Source organism: Tinamus guttatus, unplaced genomic scaffold (genome assembly GCF_059628265.1).
Source record: "Tinamus guttatus ecotype Peru unplaced genomic scaffold, ASM5962826v1 Tinamus_guttatus_pri_ptg000218l, whole genome shotgun sequence".
In the NCBI taxonomy this organism is placed as follows: domain Eukaryota; kingdom Metazoa; phylum Chordata; class Aves; order Tinamiformes; family Tinamidae; genus Tinamus; species Tinamus guttatus.
In genome coordinates, this window is record NW_028288752.1 from 4,796,264 (window position 1) to 4,817,716 (window position 21,453).

Below are 21,453 nucleotides of genomic sequence, written 5' to 3' on the forward strand. Positions count from 1 at the left end.
TCATAGGGAAAAAATAGCATAAGGCGAATAAGAGCCTGGGGAGATGTAAATCTGGAATAACAGCAGCCCACGTCGGGAGGGAAGCCAAAGCCGAGGCGCTCGGGGAGGGCCACGTCCTGCGCGGTGCCGAGCACCCTCCGGCCATGGCAGCCGCAGCGAGGGCCGGGGGTTGCTGCGTGGGTGTTTGCACGCGTGTGTGTTTGCACACGTGTATGTGCTTGCACACCTGTGCATTTGCACACCTGTGTGTTTGCATGGGGGCCTGGAGCGCAGCATTTCTGCACGCGTGTGCATGCATGTGCAACCTGCCAGGAAACCCCCATGTAGGTGTGTTCGTGCGAGCAGGGGGCCGGAGGGGTGTGCAAGGGGTGCACGCGCACGCACATATGGGCATGCGCACATATATCTATACAAACACACACATATACAAGCACACACATATACAAACACACACATATGCAAACACACCCCTGCCCTGGAGGCCCGCAGATCTGGGGCTGCCTGAGCGGCCGCAATGTGTTAAAAATATCGCGATTATTAGTTTAAAAAAAAATAAAAAGGTAAAAAAAAAATAAAAAGAGAGAAAAGAGGCGGAGGGAGGGCTGGGGGGAGGGAGGGGGCAGCGCGTCACGGGCAGAGATTTCCTTATTGGGACTCCCTAGCCTACATCCTGAGTCCATATATGGGCATTTACGTCACGGCAGCCTCACTGGGGACTCCAGAAATGGACGCGGCGGAAGGTCGGAGCGGCGCCGCGGCCGCTATAAAAGCGGCACCGGGGCGGGCGAGCCGGGCGTGCGCACGGGCTGGCGCGGCGGCCCCGGCAGCCCGGCCCGACCCCCCGAGCAGCCCCCGAGCGTCCCCGGGCACCCCCGAGCGTCCCCGAGCAGCCCCGGGAAGATGCTCAACGTGATGGATTTCTCCTGCCCGGAGCCGCTCTACTCCAAGTACGAGGAGGAGACGGGCGCGATGAAAGCCGGGCAGCCGCAGGGCTCCGGGCAGCCCGAGCAGCAGCAGCAGCAGCTCCTGGCAGAGGCCGATTTCCTCACAGGTAAAAGAAAAAAAAAAAAAAAAAAAAAAGGGGGAAGGGGCCAAGCGGGGAGGTCCCACCGGCAGCGGCATCTCCAAGCAGGAGCATCCGTGTCGCTGCCCTGCGCCGGGCCCTGGCTGCAGGACAAAGCGGCCCTGGGTGGCTGGGATGGGGGTGCTGGGAGCCTTGGGACTGGGGGGAACCAGGGGTTCCTCTGGGATGTGGTCGGGATGGGGACCATGCGGTGACACAATTCCCAGTGCTCCCCCCCTTCCCACCACCCCATATCCTGGCGTCCCAGGAGCCGCTGACGGTCCTGCTGCGCTTTCCTCCTGCAGGCGAGTTCGGGGGCTCCCCGCTGAGCGGCGAGGCGCTCGACCTGCTGCTGCGGGGCGGGCAGCCGTCCCCCTCGCTCAGCTACACCGGCAGCTTCGTCATCAAGGCGGTGCCCGAGCACCCGCAGGACCCCGAGTCCCTCTTCAACCTCATGTCAGGCATCTTGGGCATCTCCCCTTTCGCCGCCCCCGAGGGCCAGCAGAGACAATCGGACCCTCTTTACTCCTCCTGCCCCGAGGTGACTCACGACCAGCTGGACCTTTATGCCAACTGCCAGCCCGAAATGAGCGCGTGTGTCCAAGCGCCCTTCCCGGAGCAGGGATACGCCAGCTTCCCTGGCGCAGAGAGCGAGCCCGCGCTGCAGGGAAGCGCCTCGCAGGGCTTCTTCGACACCAAGCTCCTGGACAGCAAGCAGGACATCAAGCTGCCCTCGCTTTCCCCAGCCCTGGACAAGTTCAAGGCGCCCTGCTCGCAGTGGGAGCCCATCACCCAGCACCAGGCCTTCGTGCCCACCGGCTACCAGCCCGCCGAGGCCTTTGCCGCTGCGGACGCTTGCCACGCTCTGTTCCACGCACTGGGCTCCAAGATGGAAAACGTGCTCTCTGTGAGCTGCCAGTCACAGCTCGGCAGCCTCGCGGAGGATCCCGGCTGCTTTGGCAGCAATTTGGGGTTTGCTTGCGAGCCGGAAAATTTCCAGGCCCGTGGTGACTTTGGCGATGCCAAAATCCACAGCCTCCCCACGCAGCTGATCCCAGAGTTTGACACCTCCTTGGCGCAGCCGGACGTCCTGCCGGGTTTGATGAGCTCAAACGAGCTGCTCCATCCTCAGCCGTCCCCCTCCATCCCCGCCACGGACTTTCTGGCCCATCCGGCGCCGTCTTCCATCGCCTCCCTGCTCCCTGCCACCCCGCCAGCCCTCGGCGAGCCCAAGAAGAAGACGCGCAGGACCAAGTGCTCATCCAAATGCTTCTGCCCCAAACCCCATGAGAAGGCCTTCGCCTGCCCCGTGGAGAGCTGCATCCGGAGCTTCGCCCGCTCCGACGAGCTCAACCGGCACCTGCGCATCCACACGGGCCACAAGCCCTTCCAGTGCCGCATCTGCCTGCGCAACTTCAGCCGCAGCGACCACCTCACCACGCACATCCGCACGCACACGGGCGAGAAGCCCTTCTCGTGCGACGTGTGCGGGCGCCGCTTCGCCCGGAGCGACGAGAAGAAGCGGCACAGCAAGGTGCACATGAAGCAGAAAGCCCGCGCCGAGGAGAAGCTCAAAGGCCTCGGCTTCTTCTCGGTGGGTCTCTCCTTCGGGGCACTGTGAGGCCCGGGCGAAGGCGACAGAAGGTGACGTTTCCCGAGGCGGGTCCCCGTTGTGGAGGAGCTGGGGGTGCCGATAGGCCCCGGGCTCAGCGGGGCGGCCCTGCGCAAGAAGGTGGCAAATAGCAGTGGGTGTGAGGTGCCCCTGCTGCACTGGTGGCAGGCGCGAGGTGACGGAGGACAAGGGGACAGCCCTGAGCCTGCTCGGTGGCCAGGCCAGCCTGGAGCTTCTCCACGCTGTGGGGACTGAGTCGTTTGGTAGCTTCGGTGTGGGGCAAAGGCAAAGGAAAAAACAAAAAAAAATGCACAGAAAGAGACCGCCACCGGCCTTCTACACCCCACTGCGCCGGCCGAGGCGATGTTTGCACTAAGGGGACTCCGTGCCAGCACTTTCCATGGCCTTCCGGAGCCGTCCCCTCTAACATATGGTGCTGGGGCTGCGGCAGCCCGGCCAGAGCGCTGCGCCGGGAGCAGGGAGACACGGGCAGCGCTGCCGTGACGCTGCGCCTCGGCGGACTCCGGAGAACGCTCCGTAACGCTCCCTTTGGAGAGGTGATGTCATGCTCCATTTTTTTTTTCTCGATTTGTAAAAGGACTCTATCAGGAATATCACAGATTTGTGTCTATTTTTGTAATTAAAGCTTTGTTGCTACCTAAAAGCGTGCTGCGGTGGCTCCTTTCGAAACCTGGCAGTGGTCGCAGGTGGAACCCGCCCTGCAGGGTGTCCTACCCCAACCTCCTCCTGCTCCAGCCGCCACGCAGGACTGGGGGGCACTGGCCGCTTTCCCGGTCCTCCCGGTTTCCTCCCTCCTTGGCTCCTTTTCCCTTGCTCGGGTGACCCAGGGCTGCTGCGGGCTGGGGACGCCAGTGCTCCCAGCGCTGGCTGCAGCCTGACACCCCGTCAGGATGCTCAGGTGAGGTGCACGTGGCCCGGGTAGGATGTACGTGCCCCGGGTGAGATGCATGTGCCCTGGGTGAGAAATATGCAGCCCAGGTGAGATGCACTTGTCCTGGGCGAGATGCATGCACCCTGCGCAGGATGCACGTGCTCTGGGTGAGATGCACCTGCCCCAGGAAGGGTGCACATGTCCTGGGCAAGATGCACATGTCCCAGGCGAGCTGCACATGCCCTGGGCTGAATGCTTCTGCTCCAGCATCGTTCAGGCCCGTTATCACCCAGCACTCGCCCCCTTCCACGTGCACTGCCTGTTTTCCCTCCATGACGCACAAACGCTGCATCCGGCAGCTCCCGGAACCGCTGCTCTCACAACCCCGCTGGAGCGCAGCTTCGGCTTAGGGAAAAGCAAACTGGGGTCACAGCCCTCAGGCTGGGACACCTTGGACACAATATCCAACATTTCCCTTGGTCTGGGCCCAGCACAGAGCCCAGCAGCAGGAAGCATTTGGGGCAGACACCCAGCTCGCGAGCAGCTCGGCCATCCCGCGGACTTCCTGACCCCTTTCCAGCTCTCAGCAGAGCCCACGGCCCCATTTTGCTGCTGCCTCATGCAGTGGCAGCTCGAGGCGCTAAGGCACCAGTGTCCCGAGCACGAGCCGTTCTCAGCACCACTGGGGGGAAGTCCCGCACCTGCAGGAGGCTCCATCCTGCCTTTTGCAGGCAAAAGGCGCCGTCCTGCCCTTCTCCTGCTTCATCTCCATTAGACATGCAGGTTGCAATGGAAAACTGATGCTGGGCCTGAAAGGGTTGCAAAGACACAGGGGCTGCCCTGGGGCTCCGGGGACGGGTGTCAGTGATGCAGCTCTCTCCTGTGGCAGCCAGAGGTCCTTCATGGGGCCTGAACCATGGGGAATACCAAAAGCAGATGGAAAAAATATATAGAAGCATATAGATATATATATATTAGATATATATATGTATTATATGTATATATAATATATATATACACACACACACACACATATACATATATATATATAATATATTCAGTGGTAATACTGCAAGCCATTTCCACATAAGCAGGCCCCCCACGAGCTGAAAAGAGGTCGGTGCTGCCCGGCTGCAGTGCCGGGAGTGACCCACGGTGCTCACAACCGCTCCGGATGGCACCCATGGGTGCGAGGACAGGGTGCCAGAGACGGGATGCAGGTGCCTGGCCACGGTCCCCAGGGTCCCTCGTGCTGGGGGTGGCGGTGGCGGGAGCCGCAGGGCCCGGCGGTGGCGGCCGGGCTGGCAGAGGGAGCTGCAAGGAGGGAAGAGGCAGCGCTCGCAGGCTCAGGCTGCGGCGGAGGAGGCGGCGGCTGCAGCGCTCGCCCTCCCTCCTTCCTCCCTCCATCCCTCCTTCCTCCCTCCATCCCTCCTTCCCTCCCTCCATCATCCCTCCCTGCTGTCATCGCGTTCGCTGCCCCCCTTCCCCAAACCCCGCAGTGCCCCGGGGGCCACCCCATCCCCGCGGGTGGGGGGGGGACCCAACCCGCCTTTCTCCTCCTCCTCCTCTTCCTCCTCCTCCTCCCGCCCGCCGGGGCCTGGGCACGGAGGTGCCGGCGGCGCCGAGCGGAGCCGCCTCCTTTGTGCGCCGGGCTCCGTCCCTGCTCCCTCCCCGTGTCCCTGTGTCCCTGCGTCCCCCCCGCTTTGAAGCCGCCGGGGGAGCGATGCCGCCGCAGCCCGGCCGCGCCGCAGGTAGGGACCGCGCCGGGGGGAGAGGGGGGAACTGGGGCAGCGGGAGGGCGGCCCGTGCGTCCCCATCCCCATCCCCATCCCCATCCCCATCCCGGGCACAGGTGGGATGCGGCGCCGGAATGAGGTCCCTTCCCCACCTCCCCGCGCCGCGGCTGCCGCTGGAGATTTAACCCGGCGGGGGTGGTGGGTGTTAAAAAAAATGGAAATAATAAAAAAATCTCCATGCTCGCTGCAAAGGAAGGAAGGCTCCATGATGGAGCGCAGGTAGTGGCAGCCAAGCGGCCCCGGCTGCGGCAGCGGTGCCCGCGGGGGCAGCGGGCACCCCAGCATCGCGCCCACCCTGTGCATATTGCCCTTAACCTCCCCCACCCCTTGGGTTTGAGCCCTCTGCCCAAATCCCGGGGATGTGCCCAGGAGCGGGGCGTCACGCGGCTGCGTTGGAGGCCGGCGCTGCCGCCCGCGATGGGGCCCTGGAAACGCGCGCCGAGGTGCTCGGGGACCCCGTGCCACGGGCGGCGGTGGGGCCTGCGCCGCGGGAGCAGCGGGCTGCAGCCCCGTCCCCGGAGCCGAAAAGCGCTTCATCATCCCGCCGGCGCCGGGATGAAATGAAGTTACGGGCGGTGCTTTGTGCGGGCTGCGTTTCGGCTGTGCTCGTTCACGTGCGGGGAGGCATTTTGTGACACCCCCGAATGCACAACCGAGCGAGCAAGACAGGTTCAGGAACAACCGGACAGCTCCATTAACCTCCCCCACTCCCAGCATAGATTCATTTTACTGTTTTTTTTTCCGCCTTCAAGCTCTTTCTCAAACCTCACGGCTGGGGCGTCTCTTCCAAGCTCTGTCTTGAGCACCAATGGAGGGTTTGGGGGCCATTTAGGGACACTTGACATCCTGGGGTGTCCCAGGTTTAACTACACAGGGATTCATTGCAGAGGGAGATTTCTGAAAACAAGGGGGAAAAAAGGTCTGTACAGGGACTGTCCATTGCCCCAGTATGGGAAAACCAGTGGTTTCCCCTGGAGCACTCCGTGCCGGAGCATTGTGGGCTTGGAGGGCTCCCCATCTCCCTTCGGCCGCCCATCAACCTCTGGGAGCTGGAGACCCGGAGCACGAGGGGCTGATTCTGAGTAAAACCTGGCTTTGCCCCTTCCCTCTCGGGACGAGACGCAGCAGGGCAGGATGGAGGTAGACAGGGGATCAGGAAGGGACTTTGGGGCACAGCTGTCCTTGCCTTACCAACCCCCTCTCTTTCGCAGCGCCTGGCACTGCCCGATGCTGAGCAGGTCCCCACGGGCTCGCCGGACACCCTGCGCCCATCCCACCGCTCCTGCTCTCGCCATGTCCCTGCGGAGCTGCAGCCGCATGTCCCGGGTCACTGGCGTCCCCAGCGGGCTCTCTCCAACTCACCCCGCGCCATGAGCGGGAGCTCGACGTTCCCCTCCGCCGCGGCGCGTTGCTGAGGAATGGCCTCGCTGGACCTGCCCTACCGGTGCCCGCGGTGCGGCGAGCACAAGCGCTTCCGGAGCCTGTCGTCGCTGCGGGCGCACCTGGAGTACAACCACACCTACGAGACCCTCTACGTGCTCTCCAAGACCAACAGCATCTGCGATGCCGCCGTCTTCCCCTTGGCCGCCGACGCGTCGCTGCTGACGCCGGCCGCCCGGCGGGACTACTTCGAGAGCACCTCCTTCCAGGGCAAGGAGCAGCGCTTCTCCTGCGACCTCGTGCCCGCTGAGGAGCTCGAGCCGGCGCCGTCCTCCTCGCCCTCGCCCCGCTATGTCCACGAGATCGAGATCCCGCTGACGGAGATCTTCAGCCGCGGCAAAGCCGTGGCGCCGGCCCCCACGCCGCCGGCCACTATGGACGCGGCCTACGAGGAGGGCCTGGCCCGCCTCAAGATCCGCGCCTTGGAGAAGCTGGAGGTGGACAAGCGGCTGGAGAAGCTCACCGAGGAGGTGGAGCAGAAGATCGCCTCGCAGGTTGGCCGGCTCCAGGTGGAGCTGGACAGGAAGAGCTCAGAGCTGGAAAAGGCCAAGCAGGAGAGCCTGCGGCTCAGCCGGGAGAAGCAGGAGCTGGAGGACCGGGCATCCGAGCTGTCCCGCCAGGTGGACGTCAGCGTGGAGATGCTGGCCTCCCTCAAGCAGGACCTGGTGCAGAAGGAGCAGGAGCTGACACGCAAGCAACAGTGAGTCCATTCCCTTCTCTTCTTGCTGCAGAGTGGGTGGAAATCGTCCTCTTAGGGCCTTGCATGCTCGTGGTGGACCCCGTTTTGCCAGCAAACCTTTGGACCAACTGCTGGGGTGCAATCCCCTAGAATCACCAGGTCGGATTTTACTATACTGGGAAGTTTTTGCATGTTCTCTCCCACAAGAAACCCCATGGGCAGATGTCCACATAGACCCGAGCTTCCTCCATGTCCAGGAAAATTTGCCCCACAGCCACCAGTGCCCCCAGGCCATGGCCAAACTGGCGGAACCCATCACCATCTCACTGCCCCCCTAGGGAATGCCACAATGGCCATGTTGCTCCCACCTGTCTCTAGCAGCAAAGGGTGTCCCCCAAAATGAGAACTGCATCGTCCCCTTTGGCTGTACAGCTGAGAGGCTTGGCTCTATTCAACAAGAGCAATCCCATCCACTTGTCATAACCATGAGAGGGGCCACGCTGGCCATGCACAATTCCCAGAACAGGGATGACGTATTCCATGCACTGTAACCTCCGTCTGCTATTAGGCCTGTGCCATAGCCACCACCTTTTTCATCCCATCACCCCCAACCAAAGCCTCTCTTCACACCTTACTACTGCCCAGAGTTCCCTCCCAGTCAAATGCTGGGTTATTTTGCCCGTCAGTGCTGCGAGACCTTGGTTCTTGGGAGTTTCTTAGCAAAGTTGAAGCTCATCATGGGGGAGCATCATAAAGTCTGAGGAGGTTAAAGGGGGACTGTAACAGTTGTACTGGACCAAGAGTAGTGGTGGGCTTCCTCAAGGGTTAGCCTTGATCCCTAGCATCTTCTGCTAGGGGCTTTGGCTCGAAAACTAATGACTTTGTCTTGGAAACAAGACACATTTTCATGACATTTGCTGACAACTCAAAGGCTGAGGTCCTTAGGCAAAAGAGCGGGATGATGGTTCAGATTGGCATAAAGGGAATAAGATTTGGTTCAGAGAGTGCTGAATAAGAGAAAGTAGGACCATGATGTACAGGGAACCAAAGGGGAGATTTCCGTGTTGCTGTCAGCTGTTTTGTGGGGACACCAGAGCAGGTGGCGTCTCGGAGGTGCTTGGTTGTAGGACAACGGGGTGGCCAAATGCAGCACTGGTGCCCAGAGAGACAGTGGCACCTTTGTCCATGCTCATCTACACTGGGCTCACTTTGAGGATGTGCAGGGAGCAGAGACCTGCTGGGGTGGGTGGCGGGGTCGGTGGGCCCAGAATATGAGGAGATATTGGCTGGGGGAGCCAGCCCAATGCAGGGAGGCAACCAAAGCCTGCAGAGATGTTGGGACAGGGACAGACAATGTCAGCTAAAGGGCAGTGCTGGCACCAGGAGGAGCAGTGGCAAGTTGGCCATGAATAAAACTCAGTCTGGAAATTAAAAAGGGCATGAACACAAGAGCAACCGGGGTGTGAAACAGTCTTGGCAGGACTGGTAGAGGGTGACGGTCAAATACTGCTTGATCAGTCCATGGGAGGTCCTGGACTAGTCCACTACAGCCTAAGGTGCCCTGGATGTATGTCCCAAAACTGCCTCCTGGATCCACCTTTCCTTAGAGAAACCCTCCAGCCCTTGAACCATTCGTGCGGGTCTCCAATCTCCTCTAGTTGAGGCCAGAGAGGGTCCAGGAGGGAGCAGCAGACAGGGACATGGTGGGAGCCCCTCTGCAATGATGGACTGCAAGGCAGACGCGGGACACACTGCACTCCCTGGGCAAGAAGCAGCTACCAAAAAAAAAAAAAAGAAAGAAAAGAAAAAAGAAAAGAAAAAGCAAACAAAGCATTAAATCAGCCACAGCCTTCTCGAAGGTTTCATAAAAAAGCTGAAAGTATCAGAATTTTTTCTGATCTGAAATGCTTTGGGTGGGGGTTGCTAGGAATTAAATGACTTGGCATCTGCCAGAGCAAGACATGGAAAGAAGCTCATGAAACGAGACGATTTCCCTCGGCCGTGGGGAAATCACTGTGAATCGTTTTCATTGGAAAAGCCGTGTTCACCCTTCCCCCAAGAACGAAACGAGATTACCAGGGACATTTTCCAGCCCTGCTTTCTCAGAAAGGCTGGGAAGCAGATGGGGATGAGCATCCAACTTGCCGCCCCTGCATCCCTTCCCTGCCCAAGGTCTCCTCTGATGGTGATGATTTATGAGGTGATCCCTGGGCCCATCTCTGCCCGCTGTGGCCACACGTCTCCAGTCCCTCCTGTGGGTCTGGAGAGCCCTGAGCCCAGCAGGCTTCCATGGCCACCATGCAGGTGATGCCCCCCTTCCCACAGCACTCGAGCTCTCGCCAACACCGAGAGCTGCCGCCTGCCTTGCAATTTGCTGCGCTGCCATTTATTATCCTTCCTTGTTTATGGTCTTCCAGCCAATTCTCCATCCATGCGAGTGTTCAGATCCCTGTCGGCTTGAATAAATTCTTCGAGGAAGGTTTCACGAGCCACGATACGTAAATGCTTTAGCTCGTATCTAAATACATTGCATCCATCGTGCTCCCAACGCCTGCAATAACGCCCAAGAGCATGGAGTCACCCAGTGACATTTATTTTCGAGGCCATAGGTCCAACATCCAGCCTTGGAGCTACATCGTAGGTGTTGGGAGCCCTTTTTGCTTGCAGGCACAACTGGTTTTGCTGTGGATATTTTTTCCATCAGGTGCCTAGGAATGAGAGGAGCTGCAGGAGGCGATAAGCATCAGGATCACTTTACACCCGCTGCCTGGGTGCCCCATTTGCCTTCCAAATCTCCCAGGCTCTTCACTATGAGCCTTCCCAAATGATCGCCAGGGAGCTCCCCCATTTTTCCTGGAAATGTTCGGGAGCCGGCAGGGATCCAGCATCACATTGCCCTGGCATTTCCTCGGGGCGGCTGCATGAAAGGTCACGGCTGGATTTGCATGCTTGGCTCCAGCATCACTCACGCGTTAGTAGCTCCGAGTGCCTCCAAGTGTTTTGCTGTTGCCGGAGCGGAGACAACCCTTAGAGCCTCCTGACTTCCCATCCGCTCCCCTCTTGCTTTGCATCTCTCTGCCAGGGCTGGTTTTGACTCGTTTTCTTCTTCTCTCTGGCTATGCCACGTATCTGTGGGTCAGGGACATGGGTTTGGCTGGAGTACCTTGTTGGACCTCCATGAAAACCTCATCCCCGGCTCTTCCGAGATGCTCCTTAGCTTGGCGTCCACGTGAAGGAGGCCTTGTGTTCAATAGCATCAGCCTTTGCTACAGTGCATAATTAGCAGTCATTAAGAGTAATCGCATTGAAGAGAGCTGCTCCCTCACCCTCACGTTCCTCCTGGCTGTGGCTCAGCACACACAGGTGGCCAACTGAGCACACCCAGGCACACACGAAACATCTTCATGGGGCTGCAGGAGCTTGGGCTGCTAAACAGAAATGTGAGGTCACCTCTGTTCCCTCTAATTAGCACCTTAACGAGGGAGATGGGCCTCCTTCCTGCACACTGGCTGCTCATGCTGAGGGCACAGGGACGAGGAGGTCTTGCCACAAGGCTCTGCAGGTGCTGGGCACTTCCCTAGGGAGAGCAGGAGCTCAGTGTGATTTAGGTGTTTAAAGCTGCCCTTAATGTTGGTCTGCCTGAATCTGGCCTTCCTGAATGGGGCAGGCCGTGCCATTGACACCTTTGTACTGCCTTCCCACATTGTCCACCTCCTCCTCAAACCTCCTCTCCGTCTTTCCTCCATGTCCTTATCCCTCCTCTCCATCTTCCCTCTCTCCATCATCTTCCTTGCCACCTTTCTTCTGTGCCATCAGCTGGACCGAATTCCCCAGGGATAGATGCAGAGCAGGCTTCAAGGGGCAGGGAGGGAGGCGAGGATGTGTGGGACCCTGCACCCATGGGTTGCAGGAGGACCTGGACATCGTGGGGAGGACAGGCGAGCCCCAGCCCCATCCCTGCCACTGGTGCCTCTGTGCAGGGAGGTGATGCAGATCGACCAGTTCCTAAAGGAGACAGCGGCACGTGAGGCCAACGCCAAGGTGCGACTGCAGCACTTCATCGAGGAGCTGCTGGACCGCGCCGACCGCGCCGAGAAGCAGCTCCAGATCATCAGCAGCAGCTGCGGCACCACCCCCAACGGCAGCCTGGGACGCTGCAGCGTGCCCGGCGCCAAGGGCATCGGCCGCCCGGTACCTCCGCTCCCCAACCGGGGCCTGGGGCGCGGGTCCCTCCATGGGGGCGCGGGGAGGGCACAGGAGCCACCCCTGCTCCTTCCAGGAGCGATGCATGCGATGGCATCACTAGTTGCCCTGGATTCGTGCGCCAGGGCGGTCGGGTGCATCCGCTAAGGGAGGCAAAGGGTTGTGCTCAGACATCAATGGGGCCCCATCAAATCCACAGAAAACGAGCCTGGAAAAATCCCCTGGGGAGAGATTTCCCAAAAGGGGAGGTGTGTTTTGGGTCTCACTGCTCGCCCCATCCAGGGCTGCATCTCCGAGGTGAGGGATGCAAGGGCACAGATGCCGTAGGTGCTGTTGTCCATCCCAGAAAGTCGTACCACCGCAACGATGGTGACGGTGGTAGCCGTGTTGGCGGATTCGTCCCCCTTGGTCTCATCACCACATTATCTCCTCCCTCCAGAGAGACAGGCACCCGGGCCCAGGGGTGGCCGTGCACGGCCCATATGGCATTTGCAACCAGCGCTCCTCTTCCAGCACGGGGTGAGTGTCCCCTTCCTTGTCGGCAGGTTAATCGGAACGTGTTAATGAGGGGGATGCAGGAGAAGGTTGATCTGGGGCTGCGGGCTCATCCAGGAGCACGAGGCGGCAAGCGCTGAGGCCGCCCCTCGCCGTCCTCCTCCCGCAGGGCCTCGAGCCGCGCCAAGGCTGTGTCGCAGAGCTCGGGCTGCTACGACAGTGACAGCGCGGAGCCGTGCCCCATGGACGGCGACGGCGATGGGCACCGCTACGGCGGCGGGGCGCCGCGGGGCGCCGAGCGCGACGGCGCGCGCGGCTCGGGGCTGCGCCGGCAGGCCATCCAGAACTGGCAGCGCCGGCCCTACCGCAACAGCACCGAGGGCGAGGAGGGCGACATCTCCGACGTGGGCTCCCGCACCACCGAGTCGGAGGCCGAGGGGTGGGAGCCCGAGGCGCCCGGCGCCTCCCGGCCCGTGAGCAGCTGCCGGCTGACAGGTGAGAGCCGATGGCGTCCCCGGGGATCCCTGTCCTTTTCCTTGAAGTTTCCTGCTCTAAGTAGAGACAGAGGTTGGGTTTGTGCCCAGACTGAGATTTCCTGCCTGCCCTGGGGCTTGGGGCACGAAGGCAGAAAGCCTGGAGAGGGGATGGAGCCATTCCTTGGGGTTCCCCTTATCCCCTTCCTCATCTTGGCCAGCCTGGCAGCCTGTACATCCCTCGGGAAGGCTGGTCCAGGGACAGCCTGGGGACTGAGGCCGCGTGTCACACAGCCAGGTCCGAGGGGGCGGTGGGCAAGGCGGGCCGGCTGGAGAAGGGCAGCCCGGGCCACTCCAGCGAGGTGATCAGCCCCGAGATCCTCAAGATGCGGGCGGCGCTGTTCTGCATCTTCACCTACCTGGACACCAAGACGCTGCTGCGCGTGGCTGAGGTCTGCAAGGACTGGAAGTTCGTGGCCCGGCACCCGGCCGTGTGGACACGGGTGCTGCTGGAGAACGCCAGGGTGTCCTCAAAGGTAACGGCGCGGGGACGATCCCCGCGTCCCCATCCGTGGAGGGATGCAATGCTCTTGTCCTTCCAGGAGGACAAAGCAGGATGTGCGCATGTGTTGCACGTGTGTGTGTTCACGAGTGCCATGGCCACGTGAAAGGCAAGGCCCACGGGGTTTGCATGGGAGGTTTTGCACGCTCCTGCACGCCTGCTCACGCATTTCTACGCGGTGCCTGTCACATGCACGTGTGCTCCTGCCCATGCCGTGGGGCTCCGTGTGTGCCACATCCCTCTGCAACCGCATGTTCCGAGATGGTCTGGGGTGGAGGGTGTGCAAGCCAAGAGAGATGAGGACGGGCGGCGCGGGGCACTGTGAGACCGTCCCCAGCCAACGGGCACCCTCCGTCCCCCCAGTTCCTGGCCATGCTGTCGCAGTGGTGCACCCAGACACACTCCCTCACCCTCCAAAACCTCAAGCCGCGCCAGCGCGGGAAGAAGGAGAGCAAGGAGGATTACATGAAGAGCACACGGTGAGTCCTGGGCACCCGCCAGCTTTAGCATCCGCTCTTACCGGCCAGTTCCAGCATCTCCGGGTCAATGCCACAGCGTCACGCGCCAGGTGTGGGACACGGCACCCCATCTGCGAGCAAGGAGCAAAACGCAGCCCTCCTCAGTGCACACATGCACACACACTGGCTCCGGTGTGGGGAGCCCTCAGTGGCACCCAGGGATTGAACCAGTCCCTTTTCCTACAGGGGACTTGCCTCGCGCAGCTGAGGGGCTCCTGAGCCAACAAGGTTGCCCCTTGCAGCCAGATTAAAGCCACAATAATGGGACCTCTCCAAGAAACTGTGGGGTTTTTTGAGTTGTTTTTCCCTGTCCCCTTGGGATGAGCCCAAATTTCCCTCTGTCCTCGGCAGGGGCTGCCTCGAAGCCGGGCTGGAGTCACTGCTGAAGGCCACGGGCAGCAACCTGCTGATCCTGCGCATCTCCCACTGCCCCAACGTGCTGACCGACCGCTCGCTCTGGCTGGCCAGCTGCTACTGCCGGGCCCTGCAGGCCGTCACGTACCGGTGAGCGAGGAGCCGCCGCGCGCCGCGGCGCCCAGCACCGCTCCTGCCGGCAGGTCGCTCCTGCTGGGGAGAGGGGAGCAGGGAGGAAAAACCTGGGGCCACCAGTGTCCTTCAGCTGCTGAGTTTCCCTCTGCTAAGGGAGCAATTTCCCAAGCCAGTGTTGCCTGGCAGGACAGCCTGGGGGTTGTTCTCCAGGCAGTTCAGCCTCAGTATCCTGCCTGCACCAAGACAAACCCCAGAGCAAGCAACACACAATGCCTGGATTTCTCCTTGTCTTGTCCAGAGCAGATAGTCTTTGCGGTGGGGAAGTGCGAGGCTGGAGGTGGCCTCACTCCAGGCATACAGGAAGGTCTTGTGGTCGTGCCGCTGTGTGCTGCCACGAGACAGCCCTGAACCATGGGGTTCGACCCAGTGACTTGTCCGTGTGCCCTTCCAAGGGCTGAGCAAGCCCAAGTGCTCCCAGCGCCTCGCTAACCTGTGACTGTGACTCACGTGCTCTAATTAATGCAAGGGACTCTTGGCAGGCATCTTCCACGGAAATGTGTGAACTGCTCACAGTAACACCCGTCACTTATTTTTAGGCCTGCCTGGAGCTCTGAACTAGGTCGTTCGGAGTTGGTAAGCATGTCCTCCATCTTCAGAAGGGAGCTCGGTGTGGCAGAGAGGCCCGGAGCCTCCAGCAGCACCTCTCTCTGGCCTAGTGGCATCAGAAAGACCTGGAAATTCAACATCTCTCCTCCATTAACCAAGTTAACTCTTGGAGGAGAGAGCCAATAGCTTCAGGGCTCTGGAGAAGACACTGCCCTTGGATAGACATTGCCACCCCTCAGCTGAAATGTCATTACCAGCTCCCAGGCCAGGCAGGGAGAAAGTGACACCACCCTAGTGGGCCTCACAGGGATGATATGTTCATTTTGCAGGGGAACACAGCCTGGTCAGCCTCAGCTCAATTACTTGCAGCCATCCTTTTCCTTTTCCTTTTAGGACAAGGGAAAACGGCCTTAAGTCGTGTCAAGGAAGGTTCAGGTTAGGAATTAGGAAAAAAATCTACATGGAAAGAGTAGTCAAGCATTGAAACAGGCTACCCGGAGAAGTGGTGGAGTCACCATCCCTGGTAGTGTTCAAGAAATGGATAAATGAAGCACTCAGGGACATGGTTTTACAGGCATGGTGTTGAGGAGCTTATGGTTGGACTCAACCTCAAAGGTCTTTCCCAACCATACTGTTTCTATGATTCTATGATCCAGCCCCATCATGGGCACTGCATGGCTCATGTGCCATCTCTGAATCTGGAAGACACTGCCCTGCCTTCGTCTTCAACCTCATCACCCACCTCATCTTCAACAGCAATCTCTTCCATTTTTCTTGGCACTGCATGTCCAATTCCAGATGGAAGTGCCTTTAGTCTTCCTCCTGCATGTGCTGGTGCTGGGACTGTCTGGTTCACAGGCAGAAAACAGATTAAACACAATAACTAGATTTGAGCCTCCATGTGTGGAGAGTGGCCTGGAAGCTGCAGACACAGCCCCATGGCACAGCACACAGCTGGCAGGGACTACCACGTGTCTTCTGTGTCATTCCAGGAGCTCTACAGACCCTGTGGGTCACGAAGTCATCTGGGCCCTTGGAGCAGGTTGCAGAGACATCATCTCTCTCCAGGTCGCACCTCTACATCCCTGGTAAGAGTCGTGCTCAGCAGCTGCCGGGCTGGGAGGGGACCAGGCTAAGCCTAAGAGATATCATTGGCCTGGAAAGAAATCAGGTGCCAAATCCGGATTTTCTAGTGGGGTCCTCATGAGCCAAGCAGCAATCCTGGAGGACAGTTTGGAAGAATGGGAGCTCATCCCCGTCCCTCGCTGCACGGGCTGAAAGCTGTTGAATGTAGCCACATTTCTGCCAAGCTGGGAATGGTTCTGAGGCTGCTGCTAACAACAGAGATGAAAGAGGGGCTGTGATCACTCTGCTAGCGAGTCTGAACATCAAACAGTTTTCTGAGCTCTTCACTGCTTACATAATGGCAGCCTGAAGAGCCTGGGTGTTTTTAAAAGGGTGTTGAGTTGCTGTTTAAGAGATGACTACAGTTTCTCTCACTTTGGAAGACTATTTTGGGCATGAAGACGCTGGAGGTTCCCCACTCCGCAGCATCTCTGAGTGCTAATGAATTTATCACTTAGACAACGTCATCAAGAGGGTGTCTGAGAAACCAGAGCAGGTCCCTCGTCTTCTCGCCTCCATACCATAAAGTTGCTCTTGGGCCTTTCTTTTTGTCCTGGAAGGTTTATTGCAATGTCACATCCTCCTTCAGCCCACGGGTCCATGGCTATGAGGTGGCATTGCTGGATCAAGGGGTAGGGAAGGGCTATCATTCAGCAGGGAAAATCAGTGGCAGCTTGTGTCCTTCTCCAGGTGAAATGCCAGGCAGCACATGCTGTGTCCCTCCAGCTGTGAGTGTCTGCCTGTGCTGCACATCTATCTTATGAGGAAGGACTAAGCGAGCTGGGCCTGTTTAGTCTGGAGAAGAGAAGGCTGAGAGGAGACTTGATCAACATGTTCAAGTACCTGAGGGGTGACTGTAGGGAGGATGGGGCCAGGCTCTTCTCTGTAGTGGCCAGTGACAGGACAAGGGGTAACGGGTGCAAGCTGAAACATAAGAAGTTCCATCTCTATGTGAGGAAGAACTTCTTTCCTGTGAGGGTGCCAGAGCCTTGGCACAGGCTGCCAGACAGGTTGTGGAGGCTCCTTCTCTGGACATCTTCTGTGATTCTGTGTGCTCATACTGGGGGGGACGAGGCAGCCGGTCTGATGTTTTGGGGGGCCTTAAGACAAATGTGTGCTCCGGTAGTCTGCCAATGAGTGGAGACACGCAGAGAAACACGTCCTGCTGCTGTTCGGTGCAGAGCAGCCCCGATGCTGGACATCCGCACGCAGATGTAGATATCCAAGGCAGGAGGCAAGCTCATCCGCCAGCTCTCCCCAGCTTTTCTCCTTTATCTCCCCAGCCAGCAGCCAACGCGTTTCAGCAACCGCTGTCTTCAGATGATCGGCCGCTGCTGGCCGCACCTGCGGGCACTGGGTGTCGGAGGGGCAGGCTGTGGTGTCCAGGGCCTGGCATCCTTAGGTAGGTGAAGCCAGAAGCTCTCCTCTGATGGGGCACGAGAAAGGGACCTTGCCAGGGGCAGATCCCTTGTGGATCCCATGAGGACCTCCAAGGACAAGCCCCAAGACCATGGCAGAGGCCCTGCCCCTCCACGTGCTGCCACCCCAGCTCTCCCACCACCCTGATCTCATCCTCTCTCCCCATCCTCTCTCCATGGGGTGATGTGAATGAGTGTTGTCACCTCCAATGGCACATGCCCTGTCTCTCCAGCCCGGAACTGCATGCGGCTGCAGGTCCTGGAGCTGGACCACGTGGCGGAGATCAACCAGGAGGTTGCAGCAGAAGTGTGTAGAGAGGGATTGAAGGGGCTGGAGATGCTCGTGCTGACTTCCACACCAGTCACCCCCAAAGCCCTGCTGCACTTCAACAGTGAGTAGTGATGCCTAAGTATGACACAGAATCCATAAAAATGGAGACATCCAGTGTGGAGGGTGCTATGACAGAGAGGAGGGTGATCAAAAGGTCCAGATCCCTGAGCCAGACCTTGCCTTCCAGTTCCAAGAGAACCCATTGCTGACACTGGGAGCTAATCGGAGGTTGGGAAGTGCTGGAATCTCCATAGTAGGAGGTTTCTAAGAGCAGCTTCAGCATAACCCTGCCAGGGATGGGTTAAGAAGAGCTGATCTTGCCTTGGGACATGGGATGATGGAGACACTCCCTCTAGACTTTTCCCAGTCTAACCTACACCATGGCGGCATATCCCAGACCCACCTTGGCACGCACAAGTCTGGAGTTGCTCACGTTTGGAGTTTACTGAGGCCATTTGCCAGGGCAGGAGCTCCTTGTAGGAAGAGACTACAGCCAATGCAAGGGTCTGTTTGAGGTGCCATTCTTGGTGATGGTGGCACATGTGACCATGACGGGACTTGCTGGGCTTTTGCCTTCTGGATGGAAGTGTAGAGGTTTCTCAGGGAAGGACATCTGAATGGCATAGGGCAAGCAGAGACCATCATATAGATCACCATCCTGCTATGAAGGGCAGATCTCCTCCCTCTTCAGGGTGAGGTTTCCACAAATACCTAAGGCCTTGAGGAACCCTGGGTGGGTTGTAGGATCCTGTAACCTCATCCCCACTGTCCATCCTAGCTGTGGGGAAGCTCTTCCTCCCCCAGCTGTGACAAAGCCAGGTGGTGTCTCTGCTCCCAGGTGTGTGCCGGAACCTGAAGTCCATCGTCGTGCAGGTGGGCATTGTGGACTACTTCAAGGAGCCCCACAGCCCAGAAGCCAAGAAGATGTTTGAAGAAATGGTGAATAAACTGCAGGTAAAGGATGCCAGTGCCATGTCACTGTGTCCCCTCTATGTCCCATGAAGAGGCAGAGTCCCCAAGGGATGTGTATGGTGGGGACACCAGTATAGATCAACCATTGGTGGCATTTCAGGTGTTTTCCTCCCTTCTTGACCCCACTCTCTGCTTCCCTCCCAGGCCCTGAGGAAAAGACCTGGCTTTTCCAAGATTTTACACATCAAAGTGGAAGGAGGCTGTTAGACCTTCACGGATCCACAAAGCACATTCCCTCTATTGCCCGACGGACCCAGTGGCCCAGAGAAACCAAACTGATGGTCCAACACTCATCTGCTCTGGACCTGGAGCCACGGAGACGCCGGCCCATGCACAAAAGCAAATGACTCTTGCAGGCCTTAGTGCCCCGCCGCCGGCGCTGGCTCGTGGACACGTTGCGGGTGAGAAGGTGCTACTCACTGAAACTTGGAGACTGCCCCAGGGGACACGGCCGCACTCTTTCCCAGGAGGGAGGACGGCTGCGAACCCTGCAGCTGCTCATTGCCAAGGATCCCTGCTTAGGCAATGTCTTTTTCTTTGAACTTCTTTATTTATTTTTTCTCTTTTTTTGGGCTGTTGGTTGTCACGGGGACCAAGCATGTCTCAGCCCACAGGCCTTCACCGTGCCCTGCCACCACATGGGGGCATCTTCTCCACTGCTGTGGTAGGTGATGTGGAGGCCTGTTTGGAGGCCATGAGCCGGTGCCTCTTGGCAGATGACCCGCTGGGCTTGCTGCTGGTCCCTCATAGAGCTCCTGGAGCCAGTTGAGCTCCATGGCTGAAGCAGCCCTGTGCTCTCCATGGCATGGTGCAAGTGGCATAGGAAGGGCCCATCTCCTCTTTGGGCGCTCCTGCAGACTCTCTGCCTTTTTATTTACCTGTTTCTTCAGGAAGGAGGGCACCCAAACAAGGGCAAATACTGCCCAGAAACCAGCAGCACAACCAGACCGCAGACTGGAGGTGGTTGCTCCTCGGGAGGTCTCCAGCCTCACCTCCTCTCCACCCAATCCTTCCCACTAAGGCAATAAACCCTTTCCAAAAAACACCAAGGAACACGGGTAATGCTTCTGTCTTCATGAACGTCCACCTTCCACTCAACCCCCTTCCAGAATGGATCATCTCATGCCAAGAGAGGGACCTCCGTGGGCAGAAGGAAGCACTCAGAGGGACGTGCCACCGCTCGCACCAATGTCCAGCCATCGCCTAGCCCATCCCAAGCAGCTTGGCGCAGAAATCCTGCCCAAATTGTTCCAAAACCTAAAGCTGCTCTCTTTTTTTTCACCAACCCACTGCCCTGAACAGCAGATCCCTTATCTACAGGCATGGCTTTTTTTTTTTTTTTTTTTTTTTTGTCTTCAGTTAATCCTCTTCTTCCCTTTGGCTACCTTATTCCTGGAGGGAAGTCACCCTTCCCCACATCCCCTTTCTTTTTTGTTTTCCAAAGAAAAAGGCTCTCAATTGGCATCCAACAGAGTCAATCGTTTCCATCCTCCACCCCATGAAGAAGATACCAGGAGGACTCCAGGCTGTGGGGGACCCCATCAGAGCACTGCCAGCAGCAAAGACACATTGGCCTTAAACACAGCTCCCAAAACTCAGTGCCGTTGGGGAGGAGCGAGCCCCAGACCCAACCACACGTGATTGGACCCAAAACATCCAGGTGAGAAGAGCCAAGCAGGAGAAGCAGCCCTGGGGGCAGTTCGTCCTCAGCTCTGGGCTCACTGGTTTTGGTGCCTGTTGGCCAACGGGAGCTGCCGTGCGGCTCTTAGGGACCAGCCTTTCCTGAGACAGCTGCTCTTCCTCCCAACTGAGTCATGGGCCAGAGAGCAGAGCCACAGGCTGACACCTTCCTCATCCTCATCATGAGACCCGCAGACCTCAGCCTGGGCCTCCCCAGCGCAGAACGCCACAGGAACCAGCCCAAAGGCCTCCAGCGCCGAACCCAGGACACGCTGTCCTGGAGCATCCCCAGCAGCTCCCACCCTGCTGACAACCCCGTAGAGAAAACACCTGGTTCGTGGATCCCGGAGAACCCTTGGGCTGCTGCGTGGGCTGTAGGCACCTCCCGGTGCTCCAGGTGCAGTGGATGTCTCAGCAGAGCATTTCATCCGCCCCCTCGTCCTGTCCAAGCTGCCTTCTCTGAAGCAGGGTAGGGTTGTGCGCAGCGTCTTCGCCGCAACCCCCAATTCGAAGCACCTCCGTTTTTCCCCCAACTGCAGGAAATAGCTGCTTGCCCCCAAAACTCAGCCCCAAGAGCTGCCTTGAAGAAATCCCCATGTCCCAGGAGGGCTGTGCTAGGGGGGATGTCACCTCCACACACAGAGACCTCATCCGTCACGCTGCCGGACGCTCTCCTCCATCCTGGGGCTGGGAAGGAAGGTGGGATGGGTGCAACTCCATGAGGAAAAAGCAAGAATGGAGAAAAAAAAAAAAAAAAAGGCATTTTAAAAGAGCAGAGCAACGAGCAGTCCCTGGGAGGGACCCACCAGCCTCCACATCTGCCACCTCCCCATGAGAGCTGCCACAAGGGTTGCAGCTTCTGCCCCAGCGCAGAGACTTGCGAAATTAAGTCTTAAAAGAAACAAAATAAGTATTTATTTCTGTAAAGAACAAAAAAGATGAAGAACAAGAAAAGGTTTTAAAGAAAAATATATATACTCAGCATGTTTATAGACTATGCTTAAAGACTATCACGTTGAGAGCCCCATCTGACGACAGAAGGTGTCTGCTCCAGGTTTGCTGCTGGTTCGAGGACGTCCCTGTCCCTCCCGCAATGCCC

At 58.7% G+C, this 21,453-nt stretch overlaps 2 protein-coding genes across 2 annotated transcripts in view; both read left to right on the plus strand.

The window, feature by feature from the left end:
* Nucleotides 1-886: 886 nt before the first annotated feature.
* EGR4 (early growth response 4) overlaps nt 887-21,453 on the plus strand; it is a 76,576-nt gene continuing 56,009 nt past the window's right edge. Inside the window, exons 1-2 of the mRNA XM_088524984.1 lie at nt 887-1,051; nt 1,369-2,707. Of these exons, the coding sequence (XP_088381110.1) occupies nt 901-1,051; nt 1,369-2,684 (1,467 nt within the window). The 5' untranslated portion in view covers nt 887-900 and the 3' untranslated portion in view covers nt 2,685-2,707. The remainder of the gene's footprint in view (nt 1,052-1,368; nt 2,708-21,453) is intronic.
* Nucleotides 6,771-18,940, plus strand: FBXO41 (F-box protein 41). Its single transcript, XM_088524980.1, has 12 exons — nt 6,771-7,503; nt 11,463-11,673; nt 12,125-12,204; nt 12,350-12,675; nt 12,948-13,189; nt 13,579-13,694; nt 14,085-14,237; nt 15,821-15,916; nt 17,237-17,355; nt 17,605-17,763; nt 18,541-18,656; nt 18,819-18,940. The coding sequence occupies exons 1-12, from the start codon at nt 6,782-6,784 to the stop codon at nt 18,879-18,881; spliced, it is 2,403 nt and encodes an 800-aa protein (XP_088381106.1). The 5' UTR covers nt 6,771-6,781; the 3' UTR covers nt 18,882-18,940.